This window comes from Rhinolophus sinicus, chromosome 17, assembly GCF_057876585.1.
Source record: "Rhinolophus sinicus isolate RSI-liver-muscle chromosome 17, RSI-T2T, whole genome shotgun sequence".
Taxonomy (NCBI): domain Eukaryota; kingdom Metazoa; phylum Chordata; class Mammalia; order Chiroptera; family Rhinolophidae; genus Rhinolophus; species Rhinolophus sinicus.
This window is the reverse complement of record NC_142517.1, coordinates 4668723-4681849: the sequence shown is the minus strand read 5'-3', so window position 1 is coordinate 4681849 and position 13127 is coordinate 4668723. Positions and strand designations below refer to the sequence as shown.

Below are 13127 nucleotides of genomic sequence, written 5' to 3'. Positions count from 1 at the left end.
GGAGGCATGAGCCCACCATCAGTCTAACCCAAATGCATCCGTAAACGTCAGCAATATCTTTAGCTTCCCTTCCTTGCTCTTTACAAGGAAGAGTGAGGTTGGGGCACTTAAGTTGGAAGTAGAACAGGAACATAAAACAGTAGCTGGGAAGGAGGGAGTGAGCAGTAAGGGGAAGGGGGAAAAAGAAAAGGGGAATTTGGCAGAGGGTGCTAGAACACTGGGAAAGATTGCCTTGATGTTTAACCTATTTGCTGCCAAACCCTTGTCATCAAATAGAAATGATTAATAAGATTTGACTGTTGCTTTAAAACAATGTTATATTGGGCAATTCGTTGTCTTCTAAATGCAACTAGGCTGTCTACATGCTACAAGGACAAACTCCCCCGCTCCCCCTCCCCCACCATTGGTCGATCGACGGTACCTCAATAATAATGCCCCTGATGTCCAGTTTATGGGATTCTATTTTCTGTGAAAGGGTTAAAAAAAAGTCCCTTTGGTATTTCAGTGATGAACACTTGCGGATGAAATACAACATAGCTCACTTTACACTGACCTTCTCAACATACTAGGCAGTATTATATCTTTTTAGTGCTATTTCATGTAGTTCTCAGATGGCCTTTCCTTTTCTCCCCAGTTGGGATTAATCACTCTCTCTTTTGTGCTTACATAGGCTTTGCTTGAAGCCTCATTTGAGCATTCATGGCATTTTTTTTTGTCTTTTCCTGGTAGATGCTGATATGTCTCCCCTCTACATTAAACCTAGAATTCAGAGGCTCTTTCTTTCCATCTTTGTACATCAAGCACCTAGCGTGGGGGATATAGGATTCATTCAAGCAGGGTCCGTAAAATGAAAAGATAAGTGCTTAACAAGTTAGAGAGGCTATTTCAATGAGATCGATGGTGCATTTGAATTGTTGGGCTGCAGAAGATTTAAATGGAAGGACAGTTAAAGTGTACAGATGGAGTGCAATGGACTTCAAACATTTAAATTTGTTGGCAAAGTGGACGCAAAATGATAGCAACATGTGCCAGAGTCACATAACGAGGAGCGTTTGGATAAGGGAAGACTGGGGGAAACGCCGCCACGTTCTGCTGCTCTAACTGGGTCATGATCAAATGGAGTATTTACTGGGGAGGTCAGTGTTTTCCACATATATCCGCAAGGTTTGGGGACATCACAGATATGTTTTAGGGGGGTGCTTCCAGATTTGTTCCTAAAATGTCACTTTGAAGACTATACAGGACGCTGCATGACGTTACCCCACATTGCACTGATCACAAAATGCGAACAAGGTGTATATGTATTTTTACCAAGAGGCAGCTTGGTTAAATGCCCTGACGGTAAAAAGCAAAGGACTTGGACACACTTGTCCTGCACAGCGTTTTGTGTATGAAAGAACTCATTGTCCTCACCCTACAGAGCAAGGGCAAGTCATGGCTTTTGGCCAGGAGCTGGGAATAGCCTCGTCGCCAGAACCCTACCGGGCCAGGCATTAAATAACAGTGCCCAGCAACCATGGATCTCATCTGGCCTATGTTCCCATTTCCCATTATTTTTTTCTTAGACTGAAACTCTTACACCAGCTCAGATTTCTAATTCGGAAAAGCATATATTTTCTACCTCACAAAGCTTTACCAGTACCATCAGCCCTCAATTTCTGCTTCCTGACAATACAATAGTTCTCATTTCCAGAGCTCATCTGATACCGTGTTTCCCCCAAAATAAAACCTACCCAGAAAATAAACCCTAGTATGATTTTTCAGGATGACACCCCCTGAGCATAAGCCCTAATGCATCTTTTGGAGCAAAAATTAATACAAGACCCGGTCTTATTCTGGGGGAAGCACGGTAGAAAGCGTAATTGGTGGCAATACTGGAATGGCTGAAAATTAAAGAAAGGTGGGTTGAAAATCCCATGAGAAAATAATTTCCTTTGCCTACTGACATCTAGGATTCAGGAGACTGGTGAGAGGCTGACTTTTACTCAGCTTCCGTTGGACCGAGCAGTAACATGTGTCTGGCTTTTTCCCGAATGCTCTGTGGTCTTGCTGAAGGCACTTCACAGGATCAGGTAGCTGGGGGACCTGGCAGGCCAGTGACAGTGGGCAGATGTGGGTGGACGGCAGAGCCTGGACTCACCTCTCAGCCTCTTCAGCCTCTGCTCCCGCCTCCTTCTCCGGACCACCAGCAAGAGTGCAAACAGCAGCAGAACACCCACTAAGATGCAGGAGATGGTCACCAGCATCTTGAGCCCCTCGTTGGTTGTCAGCCCTTCTTCACTTTGGACAACTGACTTAATGAGTGGAGGGATTGTACCTGAAAGCAGGGCCATGATGTTAGATGGCTATTAATGAAGACAGCATGGCAGAGATTTTAGGGATGGCGGGTTACAACAATCACGCCGTGTGATCCAAGGGTGTCCAGGATGATGGGAAATGACAGGGACGCTTTTTCTAGGTCCTCGCTAATTTACCTACTGGCTCACTCCCCTCCTTCTGCCCACCTTCGGACTTACTCTACAGCACATCAGATCAGCATGTGCACCGAGGGTAAAGTGTTATCTCTTTGAAAGAGGCTTCATTTTGCTGCGTACTGCTGGGTGCGGGCACCTAGAAGAATAATGTCCAGGCCAGGTGCTTAAAAAAGCCACGTGCATTTACTTGGCACTCAGTGTCACCCAAAGTGCACTGACAGAGGCTGTTTGAAAAATTGCACATCAAAAAAGGAACAATAGGTTTGGCAAGGGAACAGAGGAGAGTCTGCAGGGAGACTGTACTAGATACGCTGGCTGAAAGAAGCTTAAAATCCTTTTGTGTTTGGTTATTCACTTGCTTTTTATCACAGGGGTAAGGCCAAATGCACTTTAGAAACTCTTATTTTAGGTTATAAGAGCTACAGACAACTTTTCGAAGGGGAACCATCCAGGTGAAAACAAGCTACTTATTGACCGGACACTGTTAAACAGTGCTATGAAATTCAGATTATTTAGAATTCTAAGGAAGCACCTAAGCAGACTGAACGCTGAGCTATTGTACGCTGCCTTCTGTGCAGGGGCTGAATACAGCGGGGCAGAGATTCAGACACAGATGTCCGCTTTTTATGGGGCATGGACTTTGGCACCTCCATCATGTAAAATGCTCCATCTTACTGTACTCTCCACGTAAAACAAGGGCCAAGAAGCCAGAGATTTAGGAGAAATAGTACAAAAATCATATAATTTCCCCAGGAGCAAAAATCATCTTTCTCCTGCATTTAGTCAGTAGAGTCGAGATAGCAGAACCCCAGTCCCCGTTGCAATCTGATAAGGTGAAGAAGAGTGTTCTTCCAACTTTATAGTGCTTTTGGCTGGAACCCCAAGTCTGCAAATGCTCAGAGCCCAGTAAGGGGCACATAAGGGATGCAGGTGAGGATGAGCTTGCAAAACCAAGACACCACAAGGACAAGCAGAAATGTTTGGCAGAGGAAAAGTCAAATAAAGAAATGGAAGAATCTGAAATCTGATTGGTATAGATGTGAGGCTAATTGCCAATGTTTGTTTTCCCAAAATGAAGAAAATTCTTCAGGCAGATGTGACAAAAGAGATATTAAAGCTATATATCTATCAAATTGTTCCAAAGAAACACATAATGTTTTGCAAGGAAAATATAAACATGTATCCTTATTTCTTAGTGTCATAAAATCATTTCAAATTTCAGAAAAATGCAGCTCACAAGACTTTTTCATGATTATAACCTAATCTCCTGGAGAAGGTGAGAACATTGCATTTTTTATTGTTAGAAGACAAACATTGAAAATCTGCAAACATTGTACTTTGTGAGTTAGAGCCAGTGTCAAATTCTGCACGTGAGTGGTTTCCAATTAAATGACTAGCTGTGACCATATCACTGATGGGCACACTAGGTAGTCCAGCATCTGCTCAGATTATCGATAAACTCCATGCCGGAGTGTGGTTATTTAGGCCAATTAATGCAAGTCAGTAATCTAAAGTAAGAAATTTACTTCCTACCCAAATGGTACCAGACAGCAAAGGACTTCCGGGAACCTGTGAATACTAAGTGAAGTGTTTGGTCAGTGCCAAAGACCAAACAATTGAACCACATCGGGGAGAAAGCAAGTTGGAAGGGCTGCTCTGACTGTGGGATGCTTTGTGATGGGGACATCTTTGAATGACGTCACCAGTAACTGAGGGCTGGAAAGTCAGGAAAGCATCAGCCCCAGAAGAGAACAGGTTAGCGTGCAGGAAGGAGCTGGGCAAGGCCTCCAGGGCCATGGGGCAGCAGGCACCACAGAGGTGGGGCCCCAGTCTGCTGTGACCAATACCAGGGGGGCTTCTACCAAAGGACCTTCTTACATTCACGGGCCCACGGCCTGAAATGCTGGAGATGAGCCAGGGCGCTGGCTGGGGAGGACTTTGTAAAGCAATGGCCTCAGACAGGAGATTCAGGCTGGGTTCACACAGTTGCCAGAGCAGGAAGAAGCGGCCCTAGGGGCCACCGTGCCGGAGGCAATGACATGAGGATCCCAGGCAACATCACCCCATTAGGTTCTTTGATTGTTTCTTGGGTTCATGGACCTTGTTTTCTTAGAACAGTATAACCTTCACTCCAAGGACGTTCCTGCCAGAGCATATAAACAGAGGAGTGGACACCCCTTAGCCTGCCTGGGGGCGAATGAAGTATTGGGGTGCTTGCTCAGGTACAGACTTTCTAGGTTAAGTCACCCAGCACTGTGGTCTGGTCTGAGCAGTGAAGACTGGACAGAAGGCGCTGAGGGGAGCTAAGCCAGGAGCCCCAAACATTCTGATACATTGCAGCCGGTTTGGCCTTGTGATTAGAGCCTCTAAAACCACGACTGCTGCTGCCCGCGTCACAGTCACCGCCAGGTTGCAGGAAGCATCATTAACATGCTGTCAGGACTCCCCAAGTTCCCAAGACAGAGCCTCCAATGACACACTACCTTTCAGCTTCACTGGGCTGGGCATTTGTTCAGCTACCAACATACTGCCCTTGATACTAGTAGTTGTAGGAAAAAAGGATAAAAATTAAGCATTTATTTTTTGGTCAACTAAACCTCACGAGACCTCTCACCTGACTTTCAAAAAAAGGCCATGCAAGCTTCGTGTGTGTGTGTGTGTGTGTGTGTGTTAGCACGTAGGTGCACTAATGTCCTATGACATGGTTCTATTTCTATCAGTGCCTCTATTTCTGCGCAGAGACTACCAGTAACATAAGCTCCTTTACCGTGGAAAACTGTTTTTGCACATGCAGTTTAAGGGCTTAATGAGAGCAAAACAGAAAGCTGTTATGTGGATTGGGATGGGGTGGGGGAGGGGTGGGAGACAACAAAAGCGGTGTTAATTCACAGTCACTGACAAGGAACAGAAGCACTTGGTAAAGAATCTTGCAGCCCAAGCGAAATCACTCCTGCACCAGACTCCCTAACGAGCGACCCAGTGGCCCTCAGCCGCTTATTTCTGGATCACAGCCCCGGTCACGTGGGTATAAGGAACCAGGGAGCCCTGGAGTGAGTGGGCCCAGAGCCTAATGGAATCTGTAGGCAGTGGTCACTGCGCCAAGGAGGAATGTCAGATGGGGAGTGACAGTGCGCCGGTGCACGTGCCCGGAGACACAGACAGGGGGCTATGGAACCAGCCAGCTTACTGCCGTCGTAGTTGAGTGTGGCGAAGTGGGCCTGCTTCTCTGCGCAGCCGGCGCTGTTGCACACGCGGATCTGCAGCTCGTACCAGGTGGCTTCCTGCAGGTCGTACAGAATGTACGACTTGGAGAGAGACGTCCGCTGAGCCGTGGTCCACACCGTGGTCCCAAAGGGCCTGTACTCGAGCGTGAAGGAGGTGATGGGACAGCCGCCGTCATTCCAGCCGATGAGGTTCAGCCTCACGCGCGTGGTGTTGATGCTGGCAAAGAGTTCCTGCTCCTTGGAGAACTGGGGCTCTGCGGAGGGACACACCGTGGGGTGAGCCCAGGATGCGTGACAGAGAGTGGCGGAGTCGGCACCCGCACCCCCGCTGTCTCCACCTGTCCCAGTGTGGGCCACAAGCCACCCCCAATTTGTCCCCTATTAATAAGGACCCCACGCACCGATGAGCTTCCCCTACAGTGATGAGCTAGGTGTGAGAGAGGAAATTGGGTGGCTAGAGGTTCTTTATGTGTGTCTTAGAGATCCCTGAAGAGCAATGCTATTTTCGCCTAGGCCTTTCCTTTAGTGGTTCTGAAGCACCCGCTGCGGTGTGCTGAGCTCACCTGTTTCCACTCTCATGTGAACCGACCTGACTCAAGAGGAGACAGAGTTGGAGTTGGGAAGTACCAACAGGTGTCCCTCATGCTCCAAATGCTTCATACGGGCTCCCAGGGCCCCGGGAGACACATTTCTGCATAAATCAATCCCTCATCATCTGAACTCTTATCACATGTTATCTAAAACTCCGGCCAGATCCAAACAGCACCTTTGCCTTCTCAATTCTCTCTCTCCTGCCATCCAGTCCACCCCACCAGATAAGATTCAGATGTGAGGGAAACCTACAAGGAATCTCTTTTCACCTCCCTCTTCCTGGCGCTCCCGGGCTGCAAATTTCACCACTGAATGCCATTCCCCTGAGGTTCATCTCCCTGGGGCCCATGTTTGGATTACAACAAAAACAAAAACAAAAAACAAACACCTCACATTAAAGGTGGACAATCTATCCCAGTCACTTTCCACCTGAAAAGCAGGGCCTAAGAGGCAACCTGGAAGTTATATAGAAGGGCTCTGGGGTGAGGAAGGGAGAAGGTAAGAGTACAAATGGCATCTTTCATGGCTGCCCAGCCTGGCCACCAAAACCCTTGATTTTCAAATGACACTTTTTAATTGCAAATGAAATATTGAAAAGAAAAAAAAAAGAATGAGAATACTCTGTAAGCACCGGTCATCTCTCTCCTATGCTATATGTAACGTTGCTGAACCCATTTTGGGAAAAAGGATGTTCAAACACACAAACATGCAAGTATATGACCCATCCTTTGTGACTCCAACCCCCCACCCCACCCCTGATCCGGAAAACAGAGGAAATCTAGAAACAAGAAAGAGGCATACATACCTTTCCCTAATGTTTTCGCTTCTATGATTTCACTTATGCGCCCCGGTCCCACTCCATTTTGGGCAGTAAGAGTGAACTTATACCAAGTCCCACATTTCAGATTTTCTAGGCGGTAAGAACGCTCGCTGGGGCTGATTGGGAAACTTCCCCACTGCTCACTGTTATCCTCCGAGTATTGCAATATGTAGCCTTCAGAAGACAAGAAATATTCAAAAGTACGTGATTTGCTTTTGACCAGAAGTTGGCTGATGTTTGCATTTTGTATGGGTGCGAGGTCTCAGAATTCACACCCCTTTGGAAGACAACATTGGAACTTGTCCTGCTTCCAGGAAATTTAACCCAGGCCGTGATTACCTGTTGAGTAGTGAGCGATTTAGGCCACACTGGATATCACTATGGTGGTATTACTGGGCAGTGTGGTGAAAATAAAACCACTTTCCACCCGTTCCCTTTTAAAGGCATAGTGGACAGCAGGAAATGGGCACGCAATCTGTAAATACCTGCCCTTCAGAGCATGTGTGCCCAAATCCTTATGTAAGAGATCCAAAGCTCTAGAAAAGGGATATGTTGTCAGTTGGGGATAGGAATCTATTCAAACACACCCTACTCAGTTCATAACCACAAAGAGAATTGGCTCCCATCCTGTAGGCTTCCCAACATTTCAATGGGAACCTGGCTTCTCCTTAGTTTGAAAAGTCCCTCCCACAATTCATTTCTGCACATGACCCTATTACCTCTACTTCTGCCACTGCGGGCAACAGCTGTCCATGTTTTGAGCGCTCACCATGTGCTGCTCATTGTCTGCTTGTAAGCCTATGAATAGTCACTGCTTTTTCCACAGTGCAGATGAAGACACTGAGGTTCAGCAAGGTTAGGTGACCATTCCAGGTCCCGTGAGTAGGACTGTGGGGACAGAGCCAGGAGTGCAGTTTCCAGGCTCTTGGCCTCATGTGGAAAGGTGCTGGCTCAGGTAGTAATGGCCATCAGCTGTCATTGGATGGCCATCAGCTGTAACCAGTGAGCCATTGGCCACTAATATAACTGCTGTGGCTACACTAGCAGAAAATGGGGGCTAGCAAGAAGATGGTGGCTGAGCTAGCAAGAGCGGATTGCAGTTAGCACAGCAGATTGCAACTACCAAGTGAGGTTGGTTGGCAGAGAAGTAGACGGTGGGCTGCGGATCGTGTGGCTCCTGCTTCCTGTGCCTCCACCCCAGCTGCCAGTGAGAATATAGTGGTATGACTCCCCTATCTATGTCTCCGTGGGTGTTCCTTTTTGGCCTCACCATGCCCTGCATTGTTGTGTGGGGAGCGGGAGCTGAGACCCCGCGTGACACCCTGCATGACAGACTCAAACCCCACTATCAGAATCTGGATCCCACGCTCCTCGCCCTGTGGTCACTGAGACATTCCTCCTTGTATGAGCTCCGTCCCTGTTACCCCAACCACCTTCCTGGGGGCAAACATATCCTGTCTGCTCTGTCCTTGTCTCCTAAACGTTCACACCCAGGCCACCCAGGACTGCCTGCCTGATGCACGGTGCCCTGATACTAACAGACTGGTATCTTCTAGCCTGCCCGCAGACTCCAGGTTTATACAGGCAGAGCACTCGTCACGTCCATATTACAGAGCTCCTAACCACTCCCTTGGAGACCACCCACCTCCGAGTCTTCCACCCCGGCCACAGCCGTATCTTCCCTACTCTTTCCTTGTTCCCTCCCCTCAAGTCCTCTGCAGCCTTGGGGTCCCTCCTCCTTCCTGAGCCTCATTTTCTCTTCTGTGTTCCTGATCAGCACACCTTGCAGCTCCTTCAGTACCTGACAGGTCTGCGTACTCTATGCTTCCACCGTCATATCCTGACTTCCACTCCAGCTCTGTCCAAAATGCCTCCTCGGTGGCCTGCATGTCACGGAGGTTGTGCTTTCCTTCTCATTTCCTCCATCTAAACCACGTGTGGGAGGCTTTTCTAACCCTGGGTCCTGGGACCCCCCATGCAATGGCTTTGGCTGCCATTGTGTTTCAGGGACCCCTTTTCCTGGAGACTTTTTATTACTGACATTGGCTTCATCTCTAAGACCTTCTGCTCTCGCTCTTCCTGTACCACCTCTCCCAGGCGCCCACGCTCACAGACCAAGACTTCATTTCGTTTGAACCTAGAAGCACTAGGGTCCCTTGAACTCTTCCCTCAGTGCCCCGTATTTTTTTCCCATGAACACGTTCCCTAACCAGCCTAGAACCTCTGGTCGACCATCCAGTAAGGAGCCTGGTTCCACTCCCTGTTCTGACTTCCTGCTACACATCCGGCCAGCCACCAACTTTGGTCACCTGTGATGCAGTTTTCTTCCCTGCTGCCCAGCAACACGTGAGAAAGTCATTAAAGTGTGATGATTGTGACCACTACAACTTGTGTTGTTTACATGCAGCCGGGGCCTTCCTCCCACTTGGCAATGACGCTGTTCATCTATGAATAATGCCCTTGGCGTCCACACGGCAGTTGTTACAAATCTTTCCCACGCTCTTCAAACCCACAAACACATCCTCACTCCTACCCATCCAACTATTTTAAAATAAAAATCTCACCTTTTTCGTTCCTAAAAAAGGGGGAAGATCCTCCCCTTCACCCAATGGAGTGTTAATAAATGCTTAACAACTGGCTCTTGGAAAAAAAAAAAAAGAGCCCTGCGTGGTAGCATTTCTGATTTCCATGGTGTGTAAATATCACTGAGTGCAAAGCTGGGAAAAGGTGCAGCAACTTGCTCTCGTGAGCTGGAAGGATCTGGCTCTACACCACTGGCCTCGCCCCAAAATGCTCCTGTGCTTCCAGTTGTCTTCTTACCCTTCCTCCCATCTCAGAAGAAAGAATGTCCTCTGCCTTCGGAAACCTAAGTCTGCCATCCTCTTCCAACCGCTGTGAGACCTCTTTTATCACTCGGACCCTCTCTCTAGAGCGTCCTCAGTCTCTTCTGGATTGACTCCCTTCTCTTGGCCTACAACTTCCTCAGAATGATGTTCTCCCAACTCCGCTCACGCTAGTATTATCACACGATCTCATTCCTTCAGCATAAACTTCATTTATTCTTTTCTACTACGCACTCATTGCAAAAGCTTTGTGCCAATAGATCGCTTTCCATCTAAACTCTACATTTTCCATCTTTTAATACTTTTATAAGAACAGTAACTGGGATTACTTAAATGACTGATTGAGTACATGAATGAATGAATGAATGAATGATACAGTGTTGACAATATGGGGAAGAAACGGTATAGAGAACCTCAGGGGACAGATTACCAAATTTTTTTTTTTTTTTTTTTTTTTTTTTTTTTGCATTTGTTAGTATTTCACTCGGATTGGATGCACGATAATAATTTTGTGAATGGGATTCCTTGGAGAAATGATAAGTTTCAACAAAAAAATATCATAAAAACAGATGTGTGATTTCTTATTTAGGTAATGGAAGAATTAATTTTACGATGTATTTTTTGGAGGAAAAACTAACACATCAAATTATTTGATGAAGATGTGTCACTTATCGGCCTGTGGCTAATGACAACTGATGGATGATTGTGGACAACCTATTTCTTCTTACCTCTGATAGAACTGCCCCCATTATCTCCAGGGAGCCAGGAGAGGGTAATGGAAGAAGACGTGGTTTTGGATACTGTGAGCCGAGGCTGGTCTGGCGGGACTGGGTAGGAAACAGGTTTTAGAAAACAAGAATCAGTTTTTCACATCTTTAATCTTCCTCAACAGTCATTTACCAAATCAGTTTTAACAGCCATTTATTAAATAAGTGTTTAAGGTTGCCAAAATATGCAATTCACTTCTGTCAAAATGTCTATTTAGTTGATATCCTGGGCTAAAGAGCTAGAACAGAGTGAATCTATTATTTAAAGAAAATTCAACCACACGTCTACTTGGATTTATATCTAACACATTCCTCACCGATCCCTTGAATTTCTGAGTTGTTCATTACTGATTGAAATCTCTTTAAACTTACGAAGGATACATGCATTATTTTACCCTGAATTTCAGCCATGATTCAAGTGAGAAAGATAAATGGCATCCACTTAGCTGTTCTGTTCTCAGGGATGAGAAAGAGGGAGGGGGAAAGTGACTTGTGGGAAGAAGAACTGCAAAATTTTCCACTTTCTTAGCTATTCCTGCAAGACGCGACGCCCTCCCCTCCCCCCAAGCCTCTCTCTCTCTCTCTCTCTCTCTCCTCCGAAAACCAAAGGTATGCCATTGAGCGGCATAAAATAATATATGCTCAGTAATACTCAACAATCTGAATGCTCATACAAGGTTTGCACAATACATACTTCTACTAATGGGCCTCAATATTATTTGGGATTAGCTCTGAGGACAGAAATGCCAGAGAAATTCAGAATCAGGATATCCAAATTATATAGAAAGTGTCCCATAAAATGTCCTTGTCTTTTCCTCTTAGAGAAGCCTGATGTATTAACCTAAAGGCCTGAAAAAATTGATCCAGATCTTTAGAGTCACAATATAGTGTCTATTAAAATGCTTTGGATTTTTCCTGACTTCAATCAATTTGAAATTCCAGATCAATTTTGGATGATTTTTAAAAAATATAGTTCTTCTCTGCCCCTTCCCTCCCACTTAGGACAATACTAATTTTATTTTTACTGGCCATTATTTATTAATGTGACAACCCTTATAGCCAAAGAAACATACACTTTGATTTTTCTACTAATAAAATATCACTTGTGCAGCTCAACTTGAACCCAATCAGTGGCCATTTGGGATTTTATACTTGATTTTAATTTGCAATCTTGAATTGGTTGTGTACTTTTTGTGTACGTTGTCAAGAAAAAAATCCATTGGCTGCATTAAATACACAATTAAATATTATACCATGTTTCCCCTAAAATAAGACCTAACCGGAAAATAAGCCCTAGCATGATTTTTCAGGATGACATCCCCTGAACATAAGCTGTAATGCATCTTTTGGAGCAAAAATTAATATAAGATCCGGTCTTATTTTCAGGGAAACACGGTAGTAATACAGACTTTCAGTTAGTGTCCTTTTTACATATTGCATATAACAATTTAATTAGCAGAAATAAAAGACCTCAACTCAGACTTACGTTTTGTTTGTGTTTTCTGGTTTACACTTACACATAGGTAGAGTAAACAATGCAATTAGTAGAACTTACTAAGAAGGACTTTTTCATTGATCACACATAAAGAAAAATGAAACTAGGCTCGCTATACACAAAAATGTAGCTAGTGCTGTCTCTGGGGTTATGAATGCTTTTCATTTTCTTTGATTTGCTTAATTCCATTTTCCAAAATGAACACATATTTTCTTTTGTAATATGAAAATAGCAATTAGCTCTTTAGAACGGCTGACTTTTCAATTTGCCCCACTTTCCTCTTTGTCCTATAGGCACACGTACAACCAATGTCATGAAAAAGAGTCCCACAGTTTTGTACCTTGCACTTGTAAATTTAAAATGATTTCGTCGGACCCCCAGTTGTTATTGGCGATGCAGCTGTAGTAGCCGGAGTCTTCTGCCTTCACCGTTCGGATGACAAAGCTCCCATTGCTGAAGACACTCCTCCGCCCATCAATCGTTACCAGGCTGGGCGTCCCGTTACTGCCTCACAGGAAGAAAAAGGCACAGATTAAAGAAATTACAATCCAAATTAGCTGAGGTTGGGGAAGAGCATAGACTCTCTTTGAAGCCAACAGTGCCGTTGGAAGCTTGTATTAAGTAACAACTAAACTATGAGGATATCGCAAGGAAAATCAAATAACACAGTTTTGTTCTTTGTAGAAAACACTATGTTAATGCAAGGTCTGTGTCGAGGGCCTGGGTTCTGGCTCCTCACCTTTGGCCATGCCTGTTGTGTCCCCCACAGGCACCGGTGACTTCCTCTTTTGGGAATTCCTTCTGTGGGCAGAAGTGCCATTTTGACCAAATCATATATGGACAAGTACATTTGGGGATCTCTTGTAGATTCACTTAAAGTTACAGATGTTAATGATTTTGACACAAAAATGAA

General features: G+C 45.4%; 1 protein-coding gene across 2 annotated transcripts in view; it reads right to left on the bottom strand.

Annotated features, from left to right (window-relative positions):
* DSCAM (DS cell adhesion molecule) overlaps window positions 1-13127 on the bottom strand; it is a 639055-nt gene that overhangs the window by 44122 nt on the left and 581806 nt on the right. For both annotated transcript variants that reach the window (XM_019745768.3, XM_019745769.3), the window contains exons 23-27: window positions 12555-12718; window positions 10681-10779; window positions 7095-7283; window positions 5662-5952; window positions 2141-2317 (exon numbers count right to left, since the gene is read on the bottom strand). In XM_019745768.3, coding sequence (XP_019601327.3) covers window positions 2141-2317; window positions 5662-5952; window positions 7095-7283; window positions 10681-10779; window positions 12555-12718 — 920 coding nt within the window. The remainder of the gene's footprint in view (window positions 1-2140; window positions 2318-5661; window positions 5953-7094; window positions 7284-10680; window positions 10780-12554; window positions 12719-13127) is intronic.